Consider the following 26251-nt stretch of genomic DNA (forward strand, 5'->3'; position numbering starts at 1 on the left):
CCACACGTGTTTGCATTCAATAAATAGCAGACGTTTTTATTAAATTTTGTAGAAAAATGCCGACATCTTACAAGACGCGTGGTCTCCTCCTACCAATCATTGTTGTCCGATAGTTCCGCAAACAGTTTGTCTTTGATCTTTTTCGACTCCCGTGGGTCCTCCTTTATTTTACTTTCAATTGCTTTGGCCTGTCCGAGCATATACTCCAGCTCGTCGCACGTTAGATTAGGTCCACCAAGCTCGACGGCCCCAATGAACTGTTTCTTCAGCTGGCCCTCGTAGTACACGAAGATGGTCGGCACATTTCGTTCCGGATAGTTGGCAATGCACGTGGTGGCGATTGCACGTACAAACTTCGTCATGGGAAAAGCCGCGGCCAGCTGTGTCAAATGTTGGTTAATGAGCGCACAGAACGGGACACCACGGCTGTACAGGTGCAGCACAACGTAGATGCCTTCTCCCGCCTTCGTCACTTCCTCAACGTAGTCCTGGCCCGAAATTTCTCGCACCATGCCGAATCGTGCCCTGCTGGCGGCCGCTTGCATTTCCGCGATGCGTTTCTGCCGATACTGCTGCAGTACCGCCTCGTCCTCCGAGTCCTCCAACTCATCAAGCTCATCGAGATCAAGCTTCGATAAGTCTTTTCCATTCTGCTTCTCCGCGATGGTGCTTTCGATCATGCCAATGATTTCATCTTCGGTGATTTCTTTCTCCTTGGGCTTCTGCGGTATGATGCCCTTTGCTCGCAAGATATCATTCCACTCGGTATCTTCGTTAGGATCCTACAAGTAAACCAACAGATGCAACAAATGAGGTCAATGATCATCCAATGCACGTAGCCCCTTAACTTTACTACCATAAATGGTCAGGAGTTTAGTACACTTGCCTGCATTGTGAGATGGGAAAAGTGAGCAAATATACGCTGCTACGGAGGTAAGTCTTTTAAGTTTGATGTCCAGTTGTTTCTCCTCTTGCTACTATGGTACGATTTTACACTTGTAGAATTAAAGGTATATTTTAGTGGACTCTTTTCTCTACGAGAACGCAACGATGCATGCGGCCTGCACACGATATTATGAGTCAACCAACGTGATTTTGACGTAAGGTTATTTATCTTTTTTTTTAATGTAGGCGAACTTACATCGATTCTTGTTGCTTGCTTGAAGCAATTACTTGATTCGCAAAACATGAAAAAATCATATAGAAATCAAATACTTAACAATACGGATGGCAGCAATCGATTTAGATAGCCGATAAAGGGGAAAAATGTTTGTTATTTCTAAAGTTTGTCATCCACGCGATCACATTATTGCATTTCCCTATGAATCAGGCGTGTATGTGTGAAGGGGTGGGTAGATTTTATAGCAAAGAAACGTCATAGCCTGCTTTGGCCATTTAACAACCAAATGTTTGTTTTGATCGTAGTTTTGAATCGCGATAGATTGCTCCCAAATATCTATTATGAACTAACATAGTACAATGAGAGTTTACAGCTCCAGCAACGGGAACGAAAGTACAAACTGATCGTCCGTTTATTTTGCCGTTTGCGATTGCCAGTGCAGCCAGTTGATAAATTTATAGGAAAGGACGGGCGCGCAACACCTGCGTATTACCAGCGCGATGACTCTCGACGCAAACGATAAGCTATTAGAAGCAGTCCTGCAAGAGTACAAAATTTTAGCGGAATAGTTAGTATTCTCTCAACTGTTGTTGCATTGACAGTGTTCAGGTAATCTCAATTCCGCTTTTCCGTTCCAGTGAACGACTGCAGAGTGAAGATCTTGGTGGTATTTACGTAACTCCATCGTACGAAAATCCCTTCCGTAAGTAGTGACAACTTCCGCCCATAGCTTTACGAAGCGTCGCAGCACTAGGCGTTGATTTTTGATTCAATATATACAAACACTATATTTCCAGTTTGGTTTGGCGTAATTTTTGTACGAGGTGGAATGTACAAAGACGGCGTGTTTCGTTTCACAATATCCCTTCCCAACCGATTTCCCAATGATAGTACAGTCCCGGTAAGTAGCACAAACACGAAACTATTCTAAACAGCATTAGACCACTTACTGTTCCTTCAAAACTTGTAGGTGGTAGCTTTCCAAAGTGATGTGTTCCATCCAATGGTCAATCCCAGCGATGGAGTGCTCAACCTATCGGACACATTTCCCAACTGGCAATCAGGGGACAGTCATATATGGCAAATGCTGAAGTTTGTACAGTTTATCTTACAAAATTTGGACGATCACACGATACCGTCGGAGCACGTGGTCAACAACGAGGCATACCAATTGCTGATGGAGAATCGCGCCGAATTTCTGCTGCGTGTAGAGCAATGCGTAGAGGAAAGCCAACGGAAGCTGTACGACCTGCCAGCACAGCCGGATCGGTTCTACATTTGCTTCGATCGGTTCAACCCCGACGTCCATGGGCCGGTGCTGCAATCGATGAAAGAAGACAAACCAACCGAGGTGACGACTCCTCCTTCCTCTGGTCTGTCTTGGGTACGGAAGGGTTTTTATCAACCGCTCAGTAAATAATCCTAACCCGTCGGCACAACGTCAGCACCGTCGGCAGGTCAGACCGGCGTGCAAATTCGAGGAAAGCGTAGTTAAATAATTTTATTGTTTTATTCCAACGTTTAATACACTCGGCAAGTCACAGAAAAGTTTGGTAAACTACTTACTAATACTTGTGAATGCTGCAATGAACGTGCTAATAAAATGCGTAACGCACTACGAAGATTTTAACATAACCCTAACGCTCGACAATGATTGATGTGCTACGACTTTTACGCAACCGTATGCGCCGTTACGTCCGACTGTACTTGCCGAGATGCAATCGTTTGGCGCGTCGGTTAGCGATAACGCGTCTAATGATATCGATGATCGCCACTCCAAGGACGGAGAAGAACAAAATTGCAGCACCGATGGCTACGTTTCGGAATCCTGGATACGCCTGTCCAAAGTCTAGCTCGCTGATATGGATGTGAATGTTTTCTGGTTTCGCTACAATTCCCTTTGCCGGCTGCTGGCCTTTATCGACGATACTGTTACCTTCATTGAGAGCGGGCAGAAGCGGCGATAGTACCGGTGGCTGCGTATCGTACAAGTTCACGGGCAGCGCATACTCCACATGCGTCTCGGTTAGCTTGGTTTCAATCATCTAAAGAAATGAATTAATTCAATATTTTTAGCGTTCGTCCTAATTCGTGTTAACTGTGGAATATTCAGCAATCATACCGCAGCTTCTATCGACGATAGTGATTTCGACCACCCGTAACCCTCCTCATCGGTGTACACGGTAACCAATTTGGCGCGGAATTCGCGATAGTCCCGGCCTTCGGATCCAATGACAGTGACATTGATAGTGGAGTAAGGACTCATGTAACGGATAGCGTTAATAGTCTGTAGCGAAAGTATTAAATAATTACCTCCAATTATTATTTATAGATCACATGCAATCAACAACTTTTCGTACAATCTATTTAACATGTAGTATGGTGAGCGTATGAGTTTTACCCCTATTTGTAACATCGTTTCCCTGTATGAATATGACTATTGGTTCGAATTTACAACCAGAGTAAATATTCGATATTATCAATTCCATAACGGTATGCCAGACTGTAGTAAAACGTTCAACTTTTTACTACCTTTGCTGCTACATCCCTCGTAGATAAGGAGATAAACGGACGAAGAAACATATGACAAATACACATGTACATTATCAGCCATGTTTTTAACCTACCTTAAAAATTCTGCTGTAGTAAGTTTCGCCCGCAACTAGCTTGTAGGATTCCGTTTTACCGCGGTACACCGACAGCGGAATGCCGTGCGTAACGGTTGCCGGTAGGACGTACTCGATGCGTGTATCCGCCAGATAAGAAATATCCTGATCAACGTACTTGTAGGCGGGTTCGCGATTCTTCAACGTTCCATAGGCCAGAATCGGTGCACCGAGGTGGGTAGAGTTTCGCCACTTTTTGTACACCAGGTCGCGCAGCTCATATCGTTCGGGGAATTTCTCCGCCAGCAGCAGAATTGACCCTTCCTGTTGTCCCGCATGGTGTTGAAGAAGTTGAAGAAGAAGAAAAAAAATAACGACATGGTCACATAATGCTTCGAGATATCAGCACTTCCACAACACTCACCACGGCACCGTTATCAGTAGTGCAGGATTTGGTCGTTACGTCATAGCTGCAGTACTCGGCGAAATCTTCGTCACCAGCGCCCTTGCCCAAGTAGCGACTGGACAATCCTAACTCGGCTAGATTTCCAAAGTTTCCGACTGGTATCCACAGCAACACTTCCGTAGTTTCATTCCCACACAAGTTCTCAACTGTACGGTCGCTATACTCATTGCTGAGCGATTTCACGCCGATGCTGAGCAGGGATGAGTTGGTTCCACAAATTTCACCTAGTAAGGACTGGAGAACCCACCGACAGGGATGTACGAAATGATGTTTTGAGACAAACACTGCATGCTTACCTTAACGTTGACCTCTAGTCTGCTATTGATCAAGAATCGGCTGTTCTCGTTGGAGGACGTAGCAAAACCGACGGCACAGAGAAGCACCGTAGCGGTCAACGGGTACAGGGCGTTACCTAAAGCCATCGTGAGTGCGGACGGATAGATTCAACGGACCCGCTCGCGTTCCGTGTATCGCAATGAACGGATTCTCCGGACTGACTGACTGACTGAGTTCGGCTTCGCGAATCGATACGCGTACTACATAGAAACAAATACACCCCACCGTGAAATAAAGCCACCCTCTTCTGTAGCTTTAATTCATGTACGATGGGCAGGTGATAAATGGCGCACCGTTATCTATTCGCAGCGCACGAACGGATCTGGCAAACTTTCTTACTACAAACCGAAAAAATCCGCAGCAAATGATATTGACCTACCGGAGGCGTTATCGTCAAATGACGAACGATTAATCCTAGGGCACTGATAACTCGATACCAGTGCTTCACCAGCACACACAACGTAATGGTACGGAATGTACACGAGTCAGAATCCCCGAACCGATCAACGAAGAGCTGCAAGGGCTAAGTCTGCTGTGATTTATTTTCGTGCCTTCGTAGAGACGTTATTTTTTCATGGTGCCATTAATCGCGTTCGAACGCAGGACCAACACCTGTCGCACCCTTTCACAGTGTCACTGTCTGAAGTGCCCATACGACGCCCTCCTTTGCAGAAGCTCTGTACTGATAAATGTTGCGAAATCCAATCAGAATGTCCACTTGAAATCTTATGCCACCAATCGTGTCGAAAGTGTGCCGTACGCCAGTTTTTAAGGATTAGCGCCACGAGTGCTCCAGCCACTTGATTGATGTACCAATTCTTTACAATTATAGTGCTACCCACCCGAGAGGTGGCGTCCACTAGACAGCTTCTAAGATTGGCTAAACTTGATCGTCTACTGTGATGCAATGCTGCTTACACGTAGAAGCAAAGCAACACCGAATCAGTGAATCACACAGAAATTTGAAATGGAAATCCATTGCAGCATTTTTCCATGTCGTTTATTCAAACACTTCTGCGGCGTTGGACATTCCAACGATCCCGAGATGCTTTATGAGCATCTTCGGGTTTTTTTTAAACTTAGCCCATTGGATGGCGGCTAGCTTATCAGCCTTCACGTGAAGCGCAGCGGGAACGAGATCAGTAATACAATTATCACCCTTGACGATTGCCGGATGACGGTGATGAGTTATAAAACTGGTGGGTCAATACTGTCCGAAACCCCGCGCCAATTTAATCAGCCGTCGGAACTAAGTGACGTACAATCGATAAGCAAGCGGCCGGCCAGCAAGCAAATGTGGCAGGCGGCAACAATTATGAGGCTGACTGGCAACGCACTTCCTCCCGGGCGGCGGTAGGAAAGGTATAATTCGGCTATTGAGTCTTCCTCGTGAACAAATCTTGCCGCAACTTCTTTTCATCGAGTAAGCAACACAAGAGATAACCAGTTTGAAGCAACCACACATGTCTACGGGTGTTTTTACCCCCCCGAAGAAGCAAGGCCTGATAATGGGAGCATGCATTCAGCCAAAAATAATGTTTCGCGTCACACGTTTCGCTACATGCGGGAGTATCTGCAGCGACCAGACATACAGATGATTGATGATCTCGTGTGACTGTAAGCCCGGTGCCTATGTCCCTACTGGTTCCGATTAAGCGACCGTGCTTGTATGTTATGGAAATTTTAGCAAAATATGGCTTTGCGCCGTTCCAACATGTCTATTCCAGCAGCAACAACAAATTAATTAGTCTTCTATTTTGCGTAAACGACCTACGCGGACATGCCGCCGGCGGCCCTATACTGGCTTTCGAGATTGTATTCAATACCACGCAGCCGAATAAGTTTAATCCTTGCGCTACAGAGGGACGGTACATTTCTAGTTTTGAACCCACAACGGGTATGTTGTTAAATTATACGAGTTGACGACTGTGCCACGGGATCGTCCCCAAATTTACTATACCCTAGTAAAAACAGTCGCCGAATCTATAGCTCCTACGGCCGGTTTAACTGGCCGTGTCTCGCCCAATCAATCATTGGCGTATAATGATATAATATCAATATTGATTTTTTTCTCTCATTTTTGGTTTGTTAAAACATCAATTATTCTTGTAGTATACTATTTAATCACACCATTTAAATTTTATAAACATTGTAAAAACAAAGCGCTACAGTGACGGTTAGTTACGGTTCTTAAAAAGCCTTTATAGGCTAGGTACTTAGGGACGTAATCGCTATTAATATTTGCTATCATATATCTACAACCAAAACTACTTCTTATTCTTTGGCTCAACAATCGATGCCGGGGTCAAGGCCTGCCAACACACTTGTGGGGTTGGCTTTCAGTGACTTATTGATTTCCCCCCATAGCAGGGGATAGTCAAGTCCTACACGTATGGCGGCACGATCTATTTGGGGCTTGAACCCATGACGGGCATGTTGTTAAGTCGTACGAGTTGACGACTGTACCATGAGACCGAATTGACCAAACTACAAAACTACACCCTTACTTTTATAACGACTTACCCGGGTATTAAGGTATTAAGTATTGTAAGGAAGATTGCTCATCCCCTGAATAAAAAGCGTATATCTTTGTCTACAATTGTTGTTAGTCAATACGCATTTTACTACATGCTAACTAGTATTGAAAAAATAATAACTAACAAAATCTTTCATTAAATTGATTTCAATTTGTATCCCTTACACCCATAACCGGCGGTCCCGTGGTACAGTCGTCAACTCGAACGACTCAATAGCATGCCCGTCATAGGTTCAAGCCTAGAATGGATCGCCACCCGTAGTAAGGATTGACTATCCGGCTGCGTGGTAATGAATTAAGTCTCGAAAGCCTGTATAGGCCGGCATGTCCGCGTTAGGACGTCACGTCAAATAGAAGAAGAAGAAGACTTCCATAACCACCTGCCCGGGTTCACTACAGATATTCCCCGATATACGTTTGGTAATAAATATTAACGATCGATTCGATCATGCAGCCTGGTTTCCAATGTTTATCGGTAGAGGACGCCACCGAAAGGATGCGTTCGCAGCGATTCGGCTGGATCGCCCGAAACATCCCAATTGTGCCTGGGGCTTTGAACCTTTGTCACTCTTTCGCTAAACCCGGAAACAAGTGAGAGGTTTTTTAGCGTCTCCAAATAAAATAAAATATATAGACAGCTTAAAAACGATTGTTTTTATTATTGTTGTTGTGGGCAGCCGTGCCGACCCCTGGCCTTGCCGCGGTAGTTGCGCTGCCACCGGTCAACGTCCAGGAGGGCGACAGTTTGTCACGCACACTGTCGCACACACTAAGCGTGCGAGGTTTAGTGTGTGCCGAGCGCTGCACAATTAGAGTGTGTGGAACGGCCGATCGAGCAGGAGCTCTCGGCAGGGGCTCTTGGTGCGGCTGGTGCGCGGCCACCGCGCGTATAATTTTAAAGTGTATTGTTGATTGTGTGTTATTATTTATTATCGGTTTTGTGTTGTAACGGGTTTTGTGATATTTAGCATAGCTAGCTACATATACTGCACGCGTATTTAAAACTTTATCAAATAATATAAATGTATTGCTAAAACTTGCGACTGCTTACACCGAGGACATTCTTGTAAGTGAGTATTACATCAAACGTGTTCGGCACCATCGCTCCCGTTCATTGGCCTTGCGAGTGTTCATTGCCCTGTCCTGCCGAAACGCTCTCACTAACACATCGACACGCTGGCAGGACTGTCAGTGGTGAGTAACTGCAGTAACGGCGATCGCAAGTTCGGCAGGTCGGGTCACAACATCTCCCCCTTTTTAGTATAGCCGATATCTGTCGAGTCTACGCGGAGGTCTTCTAAGCCTAGAAGATCGGCGTGGCGGTTGTATCGGCTGTCTGTTGCTGGTCTCTGCAGCGTTTGGCAGCTGTCAGTTGTTATGTTGCGCTCCGTGTTATGCTGTGTGGAGTCCTGCGGTAACAGATTGCACAAAAATTAATCTTTTTCAATTAAATTTCAATCGAGAAGATCCGTAAATAGCTGAATATACAGGTGTCCCCCGAGATACGACTGTATTTGGGACCGAGAAAATGTCCCAAAGCAAGGCGTATGTCGAAAATGTCGTATGTCGAATATCTATGAATATAAAGTTTATAACCGAAGTTGAAGAGTTGGAATTTACGATATCGTGTATTTTATTTAAAATAATGTTCGATAATGTAATAATTATATTTTAAAACCCGTACACAATATAGATATTCAAGATAGGGTAGTTGTGGAATCTTTGGAAATGTGTGTATAACGGTTATGTGCCCAGATATTCAAAAAAATACATCAATTTCTTGTCAATGACAACTTTTAACTGTCAAAATCAAAATCGTCGTATCTGCGAATCGTCGTAACTCGAGGGGGTCGTAACTCGGGGGACGCCTGTATAATGTTGAAAGTATTTTATAAAAAAATCGATAAGTTATGAACATTGTCCAACAATCACAAAATCACATCGGGTGTTAGCTTTTACATTTGCGAGAAGATAGATCAATTTTTTACGCTATCCTACAATGCCGTCTCTATTGAAACGTTTGTCCAGAGCCGTTGGTCCGGAGCTGTGGATTCGTCGCCGGCTACGGAGCCATGGATTCGCCGCCGGCTCCGGAGCTGTTAGTGCCGTGGGTGCGGGCCGGTTTTGGAGCCACTGGTGTCTCCGAAACGCCTATCGTCAGTAACACTTTAACAAAAGTATGAATGTGTGTGTTAACTTTCTGCCAGCGAATTCTATTTCGTTTGCTTGTAGTGGTTGGTATCATTTTAAACAAGATGATTTCAGTGTTATTTTCAATATATTGTCACACAACAAGCAATAAAATTTAACTGCAATGCAATGTTTGAAAGAAAATCGCTCCACCACTACTAATCTTATGGAATTTGTTTCCTCAGCACTCTTAAATCTGGACTCTGGCATGCAGGTTGATGCTGTGTATACCGATTTCAAAGCTGCGTTTGATAAAATCCCCCATTCTCTGTTCATTGCTAAATTCAAGAAACTTGGCTTCTCTCCTTTCTTTCTCGAATGGCTACAATCATTTCTATCGAATCGTTTTTGCTGTGTTACGTTGAATGACGGTTTTTCTTATGAGTTTCATTGTTCGTCGGGTGTACCCCAGGGTAGTGTCTTGAGTCCTTTACTTTTTATTTTATTTGTCAATGATGTGTGCTCTGTTCTTCCATCCGATTCTTTCCTTATGTTTGCAGATGATTTAAAAATATTTTGTCCTATCACTGACTCTAATTCATGTGTCTCTCTTCAATGTCTGTTAGACTCCTTCTCCTTTTGGTGTTCTGCTAACTTTCTCTCCCTGTGTATCGATAAATGTGCTTGTATATCTTTCTCTCGGAGCTTAAATGTGTTGTCTCATAATTATTCACTAAACTCTGTTGTATTAAATCGTGTTAATGTCATTCGTGATCTTGGGGTTCACCTTGATGCAAAGCTGTCATTCAATCATCATATTGAGCGTACCATTAACCATGCCAATAGTGTACTAGGAATGATTTGTGCTATGGCAAATGATGTGCGTGACCCTATATGCCTCAAAGCCCTTTTCTGTAGCTTAGTCCGCCCTATTTTAGAATATGCTAGCATTGTGTGGTGCCCAGTCAACTCGGTATGGATTGAAATGGTTGAAAGTGTTCAACGCAGATTCACCCGTATTGCCATTAGGCGTCTTTTAGGGCAATCGGGTGCTTCTCTTCCCCCTTATGAAGTCCGATGCCGTATGCTTGGATTGATGACACTGCATGATCGTCGCTCTGCTTCTCAAGCTTTGCTTATCAGTGGTTTGCTTCGGAACGAGATTGATTATCCTTCACTTCTTAACAGAATACCGCTGTACGCGCCTGCTCGCTTTCTTCGACGCCGCGATTTCCTTCAAATCCCGTCGAGAAGAACGCTGTATGGCACCGATGATCCGTTTTTCGATCCCTCCATCGCTTCAACAGTGCCTCTGGTGTGTTTGATTTTCATATTCCCCCTCAATCCCTTCGCCCCCTCTTCCTTCAGTTCTTTGACTCCCTTTTTGTTTCTCCATCCTAATTCTTTCATTTTAGTGTTGGCTGTGTTACAAATTGCTTGCTGTCTACTTAGATTTAAGTATTTGTTTGTTATCATTAATTTTAAGTTTTAGTCAGTAAGTTTCCCTATATTTAGCCCTCTGAGGCAGATATTTGTATCGTAATAAATAAATAAATAAATAAATAAATAAAAAGACATAAGTATCCACTCAAAATATACGCAAGGCCGGTTGGGTTCTTGGAGTTACAGCACATTTTTGATTGAAAAAAATATTGATAGGATTTTTAAAATTATAATTTCACTACGCTATGTTATAATTATGTTATAATATGATCCTATCTTCCCACAAGTGTAGAAGCTAACACCCGATGTGATTGTGTGATTGTTGAACAATGTTCAAAACTTATCGATTTTTATTTTTTTATGGATTCCTTTCAACATTATATACTCAGCTATTAACGGATCTTCCCGATTGCAACTTTAATGAAAAGGATTTATTTTGGTGCAATCTGTTAAAACCGGCTCCGGAGCCGCTAAAGCGGAGTCAGCTTCGCAGCCGTGGGTGCGGAGCCGGGTCCGAAATTGTCTGGAGCCAGTCGGAGCCGGTTTAAAAAAAAAAACAAAATAAGCATATCTTATACAGCGGCAACATATATTTTTATATAACAAGCAAAACAATTGAAAAAAAATTTATAACTTTTGAAAGAAACGTAAGTAAAACTTTAAAAAAGTCATAAGTATCCACTCAAAACTAGCGGCCTGGCCGATTGGGGTGTTGGAGCTACTATATATTTTTGATTGAAAAAAAAAATTGATAGGATTTTTTTCATTCTAATTTTACTACGATATATAATAAAACAGGGTCTTATAAGACAGTTTTCATTCAAATCGAACAAGTAATTCAAAAGATATACGCTTTTAATCACGAAAAACATAATTTTTCCATACAAAATGTATGGACTACCCGGGTAGGCGGTTGTACTTATGAAGGGTATACAAACTTAAATAATTTAAAAAAATATGTTCAAACATTTTGGATATTTTTAATTTTTTGCACATAGTTAGAAAACATCTTTTCTGAGGCATTTCAAAAACGTTTAGTCGATACGACTTCTTAATCCAAAGTTATTTTGGAATAAAGATTAAAACTTACCCGTGTAGGCGGTCGTACACATGACGATTAAACGCGTTGCTAGTAAATTGGGCTCCGTTATCGCTGACTAGTTTTTTAGGCATGCCAAAACGTGCAAAGATGCTTCGCAGAATCGATATAGTAGCTGTAGTAGTTGTGGTGACTGTCTTTGTAACTTCAGGCCACTTTGAGAACGCACCAACCATGAACAAAAAATAAGCTCCGTCTACTGGTCCTGCATAGTCTATATGCACTCTTCCTCATGGATTGGTGGTCTTTAGCCAAAACTTTGGTTCTAGTAGATTAACAGCTGGAAATGAGGTCGGCTATATCCTCATGAATAGATGGCCAGTATAAATAGCTGCGAGCGACGGACTTCATGCGTTGAATTGCTCGATGCCCTTTAAGTTGATTCAAGCACTGCATATGAAGTTGATTCAAGCACTGCATGCGTAGTTTTCTGGGCATTACTACTCTCTCTCTAAAAAGAACACAATCACCTACGCTCGACAGGTCATCCTTTCTATTATAGAAGCGTGCTAACTCCATTCCATATGACGAGTCAGACGGCCAGCCTTCTTGGATGTATATGTGCACCTTCCATAGTAGGGAATCTCTGCCTGTGAAATTGAGAGGGAATGTATTAATCATGTTGAGAACTAAGGACCTTACTTCCTCTTCTAGCTGGAGGCTGGCGATAACGTATTCTGTCTCCGGTTTAGCGTGTTTTCTTGTGAGCTTTGAGATAATGTCAGCATTTCCAAAGTTTCCAGTGGGGACGTACGCAATCGAAAAGTCATTTAACTGCAGTGTTTGCGCAAAGCGTTGCAGTCTATTCGCCGTGAATACTGGGATGCCTTTCTTTGAGCCGAAGGTGCGGAATAAGGGACGGAGGTCGGTTTGAAGCCTGAAAGAACGACTATAAAGCATCTTGTGAAATTTAGTTACGGCATATACAATGGCCAGCACTTTGCGATCTATTTGACTATATTTTCCTCCGTTGTTGTCAAAGCACGTGACGCATGCTGAACGACCTTTATTGAGCCATCGCCAAACTTGTGAGAAATGGTGGCTCCTAGTCCCACTGATGATGCATCCGCTGCCACAATAATCTCCCCGGTGGGGTCGTAGTGGGTGAGGAGAAGATCGAATAATAGGATTTCTTTAAAATATTTAAATGCCTTTTCACATTGCATATTCCTAGAGAATTTTGTGTCACTTTTCAGCAAGTAATCAAGCGGATACCTCAAATCGGGCATTTTTGGCACAAACTTCCCGTAAAAAATTACTGCTCCGAGGAAAGAGCGCACGCCTTTGACGTCAGTAGGTTCGGGAAGATTTTTTATTGCCTCGATTTTTGCAGGATTCGGTCGAATACCATGACGGTCGATTATGTGTCCAAGGTAAACGATTTCATCGATATTCATCTTCAACGAGCATTTGTCTGCTCGGACGGAAACACCAAATTGTTCAAGGCGTTGAAAAAGATTCGTTAGATTTTCGTCATGCTCTGCCTCTGTTTTCCCCCAGACAACCATGTCATCCATATAGCCCGAAGTTCCCTGTAACCCTGCTAGCATTATATCCATTATCTGCTGGAATGCGGCTGGGGCTACTTTTATGCCTGGAGGCAGGGGCGGATTTACGGTGCAGGGGGCCCTAAGCGGTAAAAGGAGTTGAGGCCCCCTGTTGGGGGGTCGGGTCTATGCTTTTGCGCACGTTTCGTGAAATGTTTCCTTTTCCTTTCTTTTGTTTTGCTATTTAGTAAAGCCCTTAAAATTCTTTCAAAAATATGTTATCAAAATTCAAACAGTTTTTACACTTCCAATCTACAAAATCGAATTTTTTTTAGCGGTGTCTGTTACCATTATTGTGGGGACAAATACATCACCATAGCCTCACCAAGCGCCATATGTCGAAAAATTTGCCCATTTTTCCCCAAGCGTATCTGCCCATTTTGCCCCACGTGAAACATTTTTGTATTTTTTGCTATATTAGTAAAGATACGCATTCAATCGCCTTGCTTTCTTCACAAAAATTTTATATAAATATCACATCTTTAAAAATATAACATGTAAAACATCTACGCATCCCTGTGACACTTTAAGCTTATTTTCGAAGTGGCAAAAATTACATCAATATGCTACTACAGTAGAACGTCGATTATCCAGGGGAGGATTAACCGGCGGGCGGCTTAAAAGTGCGCATAAATGTGACAGCTGTTCAAACGTACAGCGAACATTTGCAGCGATAGCCAAGTGGGCAACCAGATTTTTGTGCAGTGTCTAGTCAGTGTCTGTAGTGTCTAGTGGTATTTTCGAAATTCAGTTTTGTTCATGAACAGTTGTTAAACCTACAGTTATTGATTAAAATTAAATATTACAAATGTTTAATCGATTTATTCTAGGTGAATTTATCATAAAACTACAGTCTGTTCCCGAGTTACGCGATTTCTGCGTTCCCGACGAATCCGCGTAACTCGAATATCCGCGTAAGTTGAATTTCACGTTTTTTGGCTAAAATACTATTGATTACTCGGATTTTTTTATTTTATTTAGTACTTTTATACACTTTATCATTTATTTGATATGATTCGTGCAGAAAATTCTAATATTTCTCGTTTTTAAGCGGTTTTAATTTGTTAACCAAAATGCAATTTATAACGAACTTGAAGCAAATTGTACCGATTTGACATTTAATCTGTCAAATTTAGAAAACCGCGTATCTCCGAATCCGCGTAAGTCGAGAACCGTGTAACTCGAGAACAGACTGTAGTGAGTTTTATAATTTTTAGATGAATTTGACATTTCTTGGACCATTATCCGTGCAAATCGATTAATCGGCAACCATCTGGTCCCGAGCAGCCCGGATTATCGACGTTCTACTGTATATCTTATTTTGTATTTTCTTGGTTATTTGTTATGTAAGGGTTATGAATAGAATACTCTAATGAATACATTTTGAGTATTGAAAAGAATCTTTGTTGTGAAATAATGCTTAAATAGAAGGTGCCCATTTTGCCCCGCTTTTCCATATTAGTAATTTAATTCATTTATTTAGCGATGCAACGCCTAATCCCTAACTTATTCCCCTAACATCTGTCCTTATCTGGTGTCGCCAAAATTGGAAATAATTAAAATATTCTCTTTAAATGCGTTGGTCGTTAAATTAAAATCAAAGTGATAAAAAAAATTCTTCGGGCAATGGCAATGGATATTCGAGTGGCTGAAGCGCATCGTTTAAGCCAGTCGAGGAGTCGCCACAGATGCGGATGTTGCCATTTGCCTTTCGTACAACTACGACCGGGGCTGCCCATTCGGAAAAGTCTACGCGCGTGATTATATTCAACTGTTCCAACCTATCCAGCTCTTTGTTGATCGTCTCAATCATGGCATTAATGATAGGCCTTTTTGGACAAAAGACGGGTCGAGCGTCTTCCTTCAACTGCAAGTGGATGCAGCTTTTGATGGATAGCCCCGTACCGCTAAAAACTGTCGGAAATTTAGCATGAAGACCCTTGGTAGCGAACTGAGACAAAATTGATCGATGAGATCAGCACCCAACAACAAAATGTTTGCTCGCGTCACCCGAATGACAGCTTCCCTCGTTTTACCTGCCATTTCAATGCTGGTTTCGAATTTATCGTCGAGTTGAAGCTCCTCACCCGATGCTGCCCTAGCGTGGACCTCTGCCGGAACTAACGATGGTTTGCCCAATTGTTGCCACAACGGGCGACTGATGACTGTTATGTCCGACCCAGTGTCCAGCTGCAAGCTCATGTGTTGACCATACATGGTCAGGTTGGCGTATTTTCGTCTGTCGTTAACCCTACATATAATTACAGTTACAACACGTGATGTTACCTGCCGGAGCTTTCGATAGTTGCGCTGTCGTCTTCTAGGTCTCGATGTGCGGCAAAACCCTTCCCGATAACCGATTTTTCCATAATCGGACCACTTATGGGATTTGAATTTGCAGTCTCTGGACCAATGAATCTCACCGCATAACCAGCAGGGTTTCGATGGTTTCGCCGATGCTCCGGAATCACCCGATTTCTGCTTCTGGAAATTAGCCAATAACTATAAGCCAAATAAGCCAATGAAATAAGCCAATAACTCGGAAGGATAAAGCTGGTATACCGTGAATGGTCTGTCGTGCCTAGCTTACGAACGAGTAAACGAACTTTCGCCGCGTCATCGAGTCGGGAGGCGTCCTGAAGGATAAAGCTGGTATACCGTGAATGGTCTGTCGTGCCTAGCTTACGCACGAGTAAACGAACAATCGCCGCGTCGTCGAGTCGGGAGGCGTCCTGCTTAAACAGGTCGTCGTAACATGAATACCAGGCGGAAAACGTAACGTCCGACACGGCCTCGTGCCGAAACTCTAAAATGCTGCTCGCCAAAGCATCCATGGTAAGCTCGGGCTGCTGCTGCGGGACAAAAGACTGCTGCTGCGAATGCTGCTGGGGCTGCGACGTTTGCGGGAGCGAGTGTCATTGCATTAATTTCGACATCATTTGTAGTTGTTGGGTCATCTGCTGCTGCATTAATTGTAGCATTTGGTAGATCATCGCGCGCCATCCGAAGACGATCCTGCTTCCTGAGATGACGCTCCTCCTGGATGCAGCGATGGCGTCGGTGATATGCTGAGCGATGACGCCGCTAATACGCCGAGCGATGACCCCTCTGGTCCTCGGTACGGCATAAATTTTTCTGCAGGCGGAATTCCGCGGCCGCGACATTCCGGTCCGTGTATTTTCAGCCTAAGTACGCAATAATTATTTTTATTAAGTATAACAAAGAAAGTGTTTACAATTATCATTAAAATTCAAAGGTTTTACAATTTCAATAAAGACGTTCCACTACAACAGCAATTATTACATAAGCGATGATATTAGTAATGCGCAACACTATATATGCCATTGCAGGAGTCGAATTCTATCTTTGAACTGCGCTGAAGATATCTCAAAGTCCAAAAAATCTAGCAGTGAACTCCGCAGACATACAAATCATTGGGTCTGACCGACCAGCACTTGATCGAAGGTAAGGTATCCACAGAATATTTCTAGTTCTAAGCGGTGAGATGATGCAAATATGTTGAATTCATTTCATTTCATTTCAAGTTTATTCAAATTGTCAGCCTGATGGTTTCACATGGTTTTCGTAGCTGGGCATAACGGCATTGGGGCCAGCCATTCGTCGAAAAGCGAACCTTGTGAAACGCTTTTGGACCTTTTCAAATCTTAAGATCCATCCAGAACGGACTGGACCAACGACCACTGAAGCGTATTCCAATGTTGATCTAACTAAAGAACAATAAAGTGACTTGAGGCAAAGTGGATCACGAAAATCTCTGGTGAGTCTATATATAAGTTTTGTATCTTCGATCTACAACAATAACTTTTATTAATATAACGTAATATTTTACACACGGACCAAACGATACGTCCTTTGCCTTAGCCGGTCGGGAGAGAAGAGAGCGACCTCTTTATCCCGAAGCGCGTCGATCGTGCTTTCACGCATACGGTCGCCTAACATCGGGCGCATGACGAACTCTGTCAAGGCTTGTACAGGGTGGCTCCCAACAATTAGCCCCAGCGTTCTAGAAGCACTTGCGACAACCGACTCTAAATGTTCGTTTAGTGATAATTTATCATCCCAAGGGACGCCAAGATCACGTATAAGGGAGGTTCGAGACAGCACAGAATTGGAGAGCGAATATTCGTAATGGATAGGGTTGCGGTTTTGACAGAAGGATATTACAGAGCATTTTTCAGGGCAAAGACTTAGCTGGTTGTAGGAACACCATAAAGAAAATGAGTTAAGAAACTCCTGGAGCCGAAGGCAGTCACTGAGCGTTCTGATAGTTAAATATATTTTTAAATCATCAGCATACAGTAAATGACCTTCGGACGGGAGAATTTCATGAACATCACTGACAATAAGTACGAATAAGAGAGGGCTCAAGACGCAGCCTTGTGGCACTCCAGAGGAGGGACAAAAGGACGAAGAAAAAGTAGTGTCGGTTTTTACACGAATGGACCTGCTATTTAAAAAAGAATAAAGCCAGTTAATTAACATATTAGAAAAACCAAGTTTTTTTTTTAGTTTTAACAGCAGAAGGTGGTGGGGAACGGTATCAAAGCCGGCCTTGAAATCCGTGTAGATCGTGTCTACTTGCAAACCAGAATCAAGCGAGAAAATGACGTGAGACGCGAATTGCATTAAATTCGTTACCGTCGAGTGGTTTGGCATGAACCCATGTTGGTTCACGCTCTTTCAGCTTTTTACCTGGAAAGGAATTGGAGTGCAAATGATTCGCCAGCATCGGGGCCCCAACGGCCATCCTTCCGAGGGCCCTTGTTGCTATTACTCTGTTCATACGGCATACTATAGAATGGCGATCTACGGCCCCTAAATCGGCGGGGCCCCAGGCGACCGCCTAGTCCGCCTACCGTTAGATCCGCCACTGATCACATCTTCATCTTGGTATACGAAAGACATTGAGATGCGGTATTGGGCATTTGCGAGGGAGGGCTAAAAATATTGGAGAAATGGTTGCGAAAAAGAGAGCAAATATCCTCCGGCGTGATGAGGCGTATACGGACTCTAAATGCATAGTGCTCGGAAGAGAGCTGCGTCGAGCATTCATAAATTTCCAGAATGCACGGGGGTACCAGCGGAGGCGTGTCTGAAGGATAAGAAAATAACCAATGAAGCGAGTGCGGTTATAAAGACGATATGCGGTAGCTGAATATCTGTAAGTGCTAAGAGTGTTAACAGAACGGGTACTCCAGTATGCACGTTGGTAGCGGGATTTGTCACGCTTCAGGGACTTTAGTGTAGCATCAGACCAGGGAGGGGAACGGGGGGGGGGAGGGGATTGCGCATGGGACAACATAGCGGGAGTGTGGATAAAAAGAGAGGGAAGTGAATGTAGAAACAGCCACATTTATATCTTTACAAGAGTAAAGTTGTGACCAATCTATATTAGAGAGAGAAGTATTTAATAGATGAAAATTCGTTTTTTTTCTAAAATCGAGCGAGCAGGTGGTATTTAACTCTCTGGGCGCTGGCATTTTGCATGCGCTTTCATCTTTCCGATCCTCGCATACGATGCCGCTTCGGCAATATGCACTCTCTCTTTCTTCCTTCTGCAATACGCTCTGTTGAGAGTTGCTGAGAGACCAATCACAGAGAAGGAGAGTGAACAAAGCTGTGATTCCAAAACGAGCCACACAGCGCCCAGAGTGTTAAACGAGAAGAGCTATGCCAAGAGCGATTACTGGGGGTAAGGGAACCTGTGGTTCTAAATGACAGTTCTAGCGGGGAGGTGGTGAGGGTCTATCTGTAGGATGGGAACTGGAGCTTGTGAGATGCATGTACATGTAGTCGTTGCATTAAACTGATTTTTAAGGAAAGTAAAAATTAGATCAAGCTGAACCTGTCTGAAATTACTTGCACTACTAAGCTGACTAAGGCCGGGGTAACGCACGATATTGATGAATAAACTTGAAGAATGAGATGATGAGGCAGGAACTAGGAGCGACAAGAAGGCGGGAGCTGGGTCAGGTGACGCGTGCCATGTGATAGATGGAGTGTTGAAATCACCGAAAAGCAGTAAACGATCATTTTTCTTCATGCGCGTGATGATTCCGTCGATCGATGAATCTATCGTGCTAAGCGTGCTGGCATCGGCGCTGCGAGTACCCAACGGGACAAAAGTAGAAAGCTTGGAGCAAAATAATCGTTTGTCTCCCTCTATCCTCTATTCCGCGCTTGCTTGCACTCATGCGCGAGCGCTCGACTATATTCTCTCAGAACTGAGTATTCGCAGTTCAACCCGTGCAGTGAGAATGTATGTGTTAATGTGTAGCGAAATTTGTCTCTGTATCTCATTCCCCCACCCCCAAAAAACCACATTCACTCTCCGCGCACTCTTACAATTTTGGCGCGCACGCTACATACAACATAATACAAAAGGTCGTTTTAACCGCGCGCACTGATCAAAGTCGTGATGGTTCAATCGGAACGCCGACGCTCCAAGTCAGAGATATTTGGTCTGAAGAAAAAAGTTTTTCTGACCAAATCGACAACACACACGCGACGACACACATCGTCACATCGACCGCCGTCGATGGAAGTGAATGATGTTCTAAAAATAGATCTGTGGGGCGAGTGAGAAGGAGGAGGGGCGTAGAACAAGAGTACGCGTGAGAGTGAGTCGTCGCGTGCGTGTGTGTGGGGTGTACACGAGAGAACTCATTTTTTTGCTCTTTCCTGGAACCCAGATGTTCTACATTCTTCTGATTTTAAGCAACAAAAGTAGAACGGGAAGTAGAAGGCTACTTCATTTCTACTTTCCTTGCTACTTTCGAGCGTGTTGACTCGCTTGGGTAGGCGGCAGATAGATAGATCCGATGAAGAGAGAGCAGGATGGGAGTTTTAAACGTATCCACTAGTGATGGGCAAAACGGCTCCGAAGCCGGAGCCGGCTCCAACCGGCTCCAGACAATTTCGGAGCCGGCTCCGCACCAACGGAGCTTTTTAACACCAAAATAACTTTTTCAATGAAGTTTCAATCGAAGAAATCCGTAAATAGCGGAGTACGTCGTGTTTAAAAGAATTTATCAAAAAAACATCGATTAGTTTTGAATATTGTTAAAAAAGACGAGACTAACGAATGCTACACAACGTCATGTATGTAAATACTGCAATCATATCGTGTGTTAGCTTCCACACGTGCGAGAATATATATTCGTTTTTTTACTACGCTATCATACAATGATTTCCCTATTGCACCGTTAGTGCGGAGCCGTTGGTCCGGAGCCGTTGTTACGTCGCCGGCTCCGGAACGGTGGGCCCGATGCCGGCTCCGCAGCCATTGGAACGGAGCCGTGAGTGCAGAGCCGTTAGTCCGGAGCCGGCTACGGAGCCGTTGGTGCGGAGCCGTGGGTGCGGAGCCGTGGATGCGGAGCCATGGAGGCGGAGCCATGGAGGCGGAGCCATGGGTGCGGAGTCGGCTCCGGAGCCGTCAGAGCAGAGCCGGCTCCGGAGCCGTTGGTGCGGAGCCGGCTCCGGAGTCGTAGGTTCGGAGCCGGCTCCGGAGCCGTTGGTGCGGAGTCGGTTCCGGAGTCGTCGGAGCGGAGCCGGCTCCGGAGCCGTTGGTGCGCTCCGAAACGCCCATCACTATCCAGCACTGCTCGAGAGAGTCGGAAGCTGGAGAAATCTCGCAGGCTGCGAGTTTTCGGGAGACAGCGATGAGAGTGCCCCCGCCGCGAGAGCGTGAGCTGTTGCGAGAATTGCAATCGCATCGGTATACAACGAAGTTGTTATCAAATGCTAGAGATGAGGGAATGTTCTCTGAGAGCCATGTTTCGGTGAGAATGAGTACATGGTATTCTGTATCAGCTGAAGCGAGTCTGAGATCGTCTAGCTTGGTCCTTAGGCCACGGGTATTTTGGTAATAGAACCGTAGATCATCGATAGGATGCGGGAATGAAGCGTGTATGTTGATGCGAGACAACAGAGACGGTGAGTCGATGACACCGTTGAGAAGACCACCGATGAAAAGACACTGTGCGTAATGTAAGGACTAGAAGACGGCATCGGAAGATTGGAACGGTCGCGCGACAGGGAAGAAATTGTTAGTTCACATTTTAGTTACATTCATTTTATTAAGGTTTTCAGTTCACATATAATTAGCTGGGGGTAAAAGAAACAGCCAGTTGAAACAATTTCAACCACGCTATTAATGCGGACCGGAAATCGCGTATCCCTAATATTAGCATACTTCGAATTTCGAAGTTTTCAGTGAAATTTTAGCGAACTTTCGTGCAATTTTGCTTCAGGTCGTAGATTTTAGCCACTAAATTCGTTATTTAATTTGATTCCAACTAAAAATTACAATTTTGTGCCTTTTATTTTATTCTTTATTAAACTAAAAGGAATTTATTTTGATTTGATAATTGATACGTGAAATCAATAAAATTTGCACAAAGAACTCTCAAATTTAGAATATCACGGATAACGAAATTGTGCATATCAAGTATGACGAACACCTGGAAATTCCTGTATTTCATTATGTATGGGAGTTTGGCTTTTCATAACTAAAACTAAAACTAAAACGTGTTTCTTGGAGGCTTCAAACGATTCCGGACTGTACAGAATGGTTCTGAACAGCTCCAAACGTTTTCGAACGGCTTCGACAATGCCAACGACTCCGATTGCAGATTCGCTTTGCCAGCACAAAGGGCGTGCTGGGATGAAATTCAAAAAATCAATTTTATAATAACACGATTCCAAACAATAGGTTTCAATCTTCAGGGTTTAACAAAATGTTGTGGACAGACCGCTGCCTCATCCTGAGGGCTCGCCATTGACAGCAGGGTTGTCATCCGGTGACGTCCTCAGTGAGGATCCCGGCGCGAGCAGGACCAGTCGTACTCTCTCCGCATTATGTGCGTGTGTTATTGTATTACCCATACCAAAGAATAGTAATAAAGTACATACAGGCGGTCCCCGAGATACACGGTACCTCTTAGGGCGGTGGCAACGCTTTTTCGCATGCGATTTTATCGGCTGACCTGTCAACTTTTTATATGGGATTTGACAGATTACGTCGGACGACGAAATCGCACGTCCGACGTTATCTGTCAAATCCCATATAAATCTGGTCTGATAAAATCGCATCCGATCAGCGTTGCCACCGCCCTTAGGGCGGTGGCAACGCTAATCGGATGCGATTTTATCGGACGAGATTTATATGGGATTTGACAGATTACGTCGGACGACGAAATCGCACGTCCGACGTTATCTGTCAAATCCCATATAAATCACGTCCGATAAAATCGCATCCGATGAGCGTTGCCACCGCCCTTATACGCGGATTCGTAGATACGCGGTTTTCTAAATTTGACAGTTCTTTAAGCAAATTGTACTGATTTGACACATCAATTGTAAATTGCCGAATAATTTCCCTTTTGATCGAATGTTAAAAACTATTTCAAAAGGTTTAAAACTGTTATTTTCAGTCAGAATCATATCAAATAATTCATAAAGTAACTAATACCACCCCCTACTTGCAAAATTACACGAAAATTAGTGATATTTTAGCTGGAAATCACGAGATTCGACTTACGCGGAAATTCGAGATACGCGGTTTTTTGCGGCCGTTTTCGGTCCCCATTAACCGTGTATCTCGGGGACCGCCTGTATTCTGTTTGTGCCGTACACCACCGTCTTTATGTTTGTTTTGTGCGGACACAACACAAAAAAATCCCAAATATGAGCTCTTTATCTCTACTGGTTCTCTAGAATAGACTTCTCAAAGTCAAGACTTGTGAAAAACGCAGAAAATACTTCACTTTTTTGGAAATTATTGCACCTTTGTAACTTTTTTTAAATATGAACCGATTTTGATGAATTTAGGCAGTTTGAAAAAGATATTTAGTCAGATTTATGAATACAGTCAGAATTCAATACAGTCATTATCCGATATACGCTATCGTACGGGACCGAGCTCAATAGCGTATCTCGAGTTTTCGCGTATAGCGGATTCCTATGCAAAAATAGTTTACACTACCGGTTCGAGGGTTGAAAAATATCGCCACAGAGTTGTGCATTAATGGTTTTTGTTGTAAAACAGGTATCTTTTGCACAAATTTAATGCAAAATGCTTTTAGAACATTAAGGAAATTAAAAAAAAATGAAACATATTTCAAAGAATTAAAATAATTGAAAAAAACACATGGAGCTGTCAAATATAGAGGAATCGCGTACTGTGAATTCGCGTATATCGAGTATCGCGTACTGCGGATAATTGCTGTAGTTGAACGCTTCCCAAGCGACAAAATCGACATGCTTTCTCGCTCTCTCAGGTTTACTGATCTATTGGGTAGAATGAGAAAGAATGTCGATTTTGTTAATTGGGTTTTTAGTTGGCATGCTTTTTAATTGAACGCTTTATAGTTGGCTGACAGTTTAATTAAAACACATGCGTTTGTATGCAAAAACCGGTTTTTGAAAATTTCAAAACAAAAATCTCATGGCTTGCCGAGACAAATATCACGAAAATTTTGTATGGAAATACGTGCCAACTAAAAAGCACATATTCAGTAGCAGACCCAAGTGCCACAAATCTACTAAACGACTACTAAACGGGTTCTAAACGACTCAAGCTCTCTGCCTAAACGGAATATAGAAAGACTTTGTTTAGCAGACGGTGAACGACTGATGCATTCTAAAAATGGGGCCCTTTCCGTTGTAAGTTCGTAGGCTGAAATTTCAGACTGTCAGCTGTTTGCATTGTATAGCAGTTTTCGAGCAGCTATCTAAGTGAGTATAATATACAGGTGGGCTTATCCCAAGGTGTATGAATTTAGACGGCTGATTTTTATCGCTTCTGCTTATGAATAAAGATTTTAAGAGTGTTTTGAGTATTCGTCAAGTCTCAAGAAAGCTTGTTTGAGCAAAAGTTTTCACCCATTCTGTTAAAAAGTGATATGCAAATTTGCTTTTAAAAAACATGCTATGAGACCACCTGGACTACACACACTTTGATTCTAGATTCCACCACGTGATCTCTTTAATGCACCTTGGGGTAAATGTAAACAACACCGTGTTTTCGAGCAGGTACTCGAATCTAATTCTAGCTTTGAGGCTAGAATAATCTAGACTGAAAATTGCAGGCTAGTTTTTTTGTGTGGTTTTGTATAGAGTGTTTACATGATTTCAGCCTCCAACTGTCAAACTCCATACAAAAAAACTGACTAGAATCGTGAAGGGCCCAACCCAAATAACCAGCTCGTACTTTATAGCTGATTTAGGGCTGTTTAACGAAAAATCGTTCCGATGTCGTACTTTGTGGCTGATTAAGAGATAGACGGTACTTTGCGGAACTATGGAGCTTTTTAACAGGCACATGGTACTCTTTGGAACTTTACGGCTGATTAGCACTATGTGTAGGGTTCATGGTGGAACTTGAAGGCTTGTTAAGAAAGCGTACCGAACTTGGTGGAACTGTATAACTTTTTAATGCATGACATCGGTACGAGATGGCTCTTGTCAAAGTGTCAAAGACGGACGCCGGCAATAATCTCATTGCTGCTGCACAAGTTAGATTCGTTTATTGAAGAATGAATATTGAGTGAAGTGATTGTGAATTATCAGTAAATTGTGTAAAATTTTGTGTAATACATCAATACAAAAGATTTAAAAATATACATATGTGTTTAAGCGAAACAAATCTTGTTGTTTATTTCATCGATGACGCTTGCTTGAAAATTAAACACAAAGAAAAATAATCCCTGGCATCGTGGCATAAGGAAGCTGCTTAGGCGCTGTTTGAAAGACCCACATAGAACTTTGATGCTGTTTATCTACTGCAAAAGGCGAATTAGAGCAGCGATCTTTAGCGTGCCAAAATGAGCTGTTTAAGCAATTCTGGCTATTTGGGCAATAGCAAAAAAGCTGATAGCGGATACCCAATCAGTGAAACGCTTTCCTAGCTTTGAGAACTTTCTCATTTCCTCTGTACTTGTTGTGGATAGACGGGCCGAGCCCTGGATTCGCCGTAGCAGTTGCGCTGCTGCTGGTCGACATCCAGGAATCGACACTGCGCTCACGCACACTATCACGAAGCACTTAGCGATGCGCGCTGAGTGTGTGCAGAGCGCACCTAACGCACCTGTTTGCGAGCCGATCGAGCAGGAGCTCTCGGCAGGGGCGCTCGGTGCGGCTGATGCGCGGCCACCGCACTTGTTATTTTAAAGTGTATTGTTTGTGTCATTTATGTTCTATTTATTATTGTACATTTATTAGTGTAATGAACAAATGGAAAAGTGTCAAACACAACAGTACTGTTGTATGGTTTCGCATTGAAGTTATGCATCGCTAGAACTAGAACGGCGATACGACTATTTAAATACTAAACTCCAACGGAATCCACCAGCACTGAAGCAAGAGAGATTTGAATAATGGTCATTGGTGTTGATGTCCACGTATCTGACCACACGATCATTCATATAGATATTTGCTCGGAAAGTTAGAAGGCTATATAGGACATTATAAGATGAAACTTGTCGAAACACATTGCAAGAAAATGACAGCAATATAATGATGAATTGTAATACGCCATCTATTGACCAAACCAATGTAGCTATGGAGCTTTCGTTTTTTTTTTCTATGGATATTCCATTTTCCAGTCGTTTAGATACACACAAGTACAAGTGATACACGTTCCAGCCAAAATCAAAACAACCCGTGCCGTATCTGACGTGTGTTTGTAAGTGGTAGACAATCGTGTTGTTCAAAACGAGGATTGCTAGTTGACTGTGGACAGTTGTTAATTGGAATGGAAAACCCTGTAATGCAGACCATCTTTAATAAAGTGAAATAGCTCAGAGCTTAACGCAAGAGAACATAACACGTAAATCGTGCTATCGAATCTCACGTTCATATCTGGGAACAGTACAACAGTGCAGTGCTGAAGACGCTTGTAAGGTTTTCTTTTGACAGTTGCAATATCAAATTTCAAATTAAAAGTG

The 26251-nt window shown here is 43.2% G+C and overlaps 3 protein-coding genes and 1 long non-coding RNA gene across 6 annotated transcripts; 2 read left to right on the top strand and 2 right to left on the bottom strand.

The window, feature by feature from the left end:
- Positions 1-15: 15 nt before the first annotated feature.
- On the bottom strand, positions 16-1320 carry LOC121599059 (viral IAP-associated factor homolog). The gene is made up of 2 exons (XM_041926553.1): positions 887-1320; positions 16-782 (listed from the first exon to the last, which is right to left on the bottom strand). The coding sequence occupies exons 1-2, from the start codon at positions 890-892 to the stop codon at positions 90-92; spliced, it is 699 nt and encodes a 232-aa protein (XP_041782487.1). The 5' UTR covers positions 893-1320; the 3' UTR covers positions 16-89.
- Positions 1321-1377: 57 nt separating this feature from the next.
- Positions 1378-2714, top strand: LOC121599060 (protein crossbronx homolog). Its single transcript, XM_041926554.1, has 4 exons — positions 1378-1688; positions 1759-1823; positions 1918-2021; positions 2091-2714. Exons 1-4 carry the CDS (start codon positions 1621-1623, stop codon positions 2538-2540), a joined length of 687 nt encoding a protein of 228 aa, XP_041782488.1. The 5' UTR covers positions 1378-1620; the 3' UTR covers positions 2541-2714.
- On the bottom strand, positions 2612-5518 carry LOC121599058. The gene is made up of 5 exons (XM_041926551.1): positions 4489-5518; positions 4151-4426; positions 3748-4050; positions 3243-3407; positions 2612-3165 (listed from the first exon to the last, which is right to left on the bottom strand). The coding sequence occupies exons 1-5, from the start codon at positions 4612-4614 to the stop codon at positions 2812-2814; spliced, it is 1224 nt and encodes a 407-aa protein (XP_041782485.1). The 5' UTR covers positions 4615-5518; the 3' UTR covers positions 2612-2811.
- A 2402-nt stretch (positions 5519-7920) lies between these two features.
- LOC121600380 lies at positions 7921-17821 on the top strand. Of its 3 annotated transcripts, XR_006005805.1 has the most exons (6): positions 7921-8134; positions 15551-16118; positions 16229-16472; positions 16634-16748; positions 16829-17061; positions 17166-17821. It is a non-coding gene; the product is annotated as an uncharacterized LOC121600380 (long non-coding RNA). The 3 variants fall into 3 exon arrangements; XR_006005807.1 differs by lacking the exons at positions 15551-16118; positions 16229-16472; XR_006005806.1 differs by lacking the exons at positions 7921-8134; positions 16229-16472 and having other exon boundaries at positions 14520-16118.
- Positions 17822-26251: the final 8430 nt, after the last annotated feature.

Source organism: Anopheles merus, chromosome 3L (genome assembly GCF_017562075.2).
Source record: "Anopheles merus strain MAF chromosome 3L, AmerM5.1, whole genome shotgun sequence".
NCBI lineage: Eukaryota > Metazoa > Arthropoda > Insecta > Diptera > Culicidae > Anopheles > Anopheles merus.

Excerpts from the sequence above, each read along its gene's own strand:
- LOC121599058 (XM_041926551.1), bottom strand. The coding sequence starts at position 4,614 with ATGGCTTTAGGTAACGCCCTGTACCCGTTGACCGCTACGGTGCTTCTC. Across the intron at positions 4,051-4,150 it reads CTACTGATAACGGTGCCGTG|GAAGGGTCAATTCTGCTGCT; the intron begins GTGAGTGTTGTG and ends GCGGGACAACAG. Across the intron at positions 3,408-3,747 it reads ACTACAGCAGAATTTTTAAG|ACTATTAACGCTATCCGTTA; the intron begins GTAGGTTAAAAA and ends CTTTCGCTACAG.
- LOC121599060 (XM_041926554.1), top strand. The coding sequence starts at position 1,621 with ATGACTCTCGACGCAAACGATAAGCTATTAGAAGCAGTCCTGCAAGAG. Across the intron at positions 1,689-1,758 it reads TACAAAATTTTAGCGGAATA|TGAACGACTGCAGAGTGAAG; the intron begins GTTAGTATTCTC and ends TTTCCGTTCCAG. Across the intron at positions 1,824-1,917 it reads ATCGTACGAAAATCCCTTCC|TTTGGTTTGGCGTAATTTTT; the intron begins GTAAGTAGTGAC and ends CTATATTTCCAG.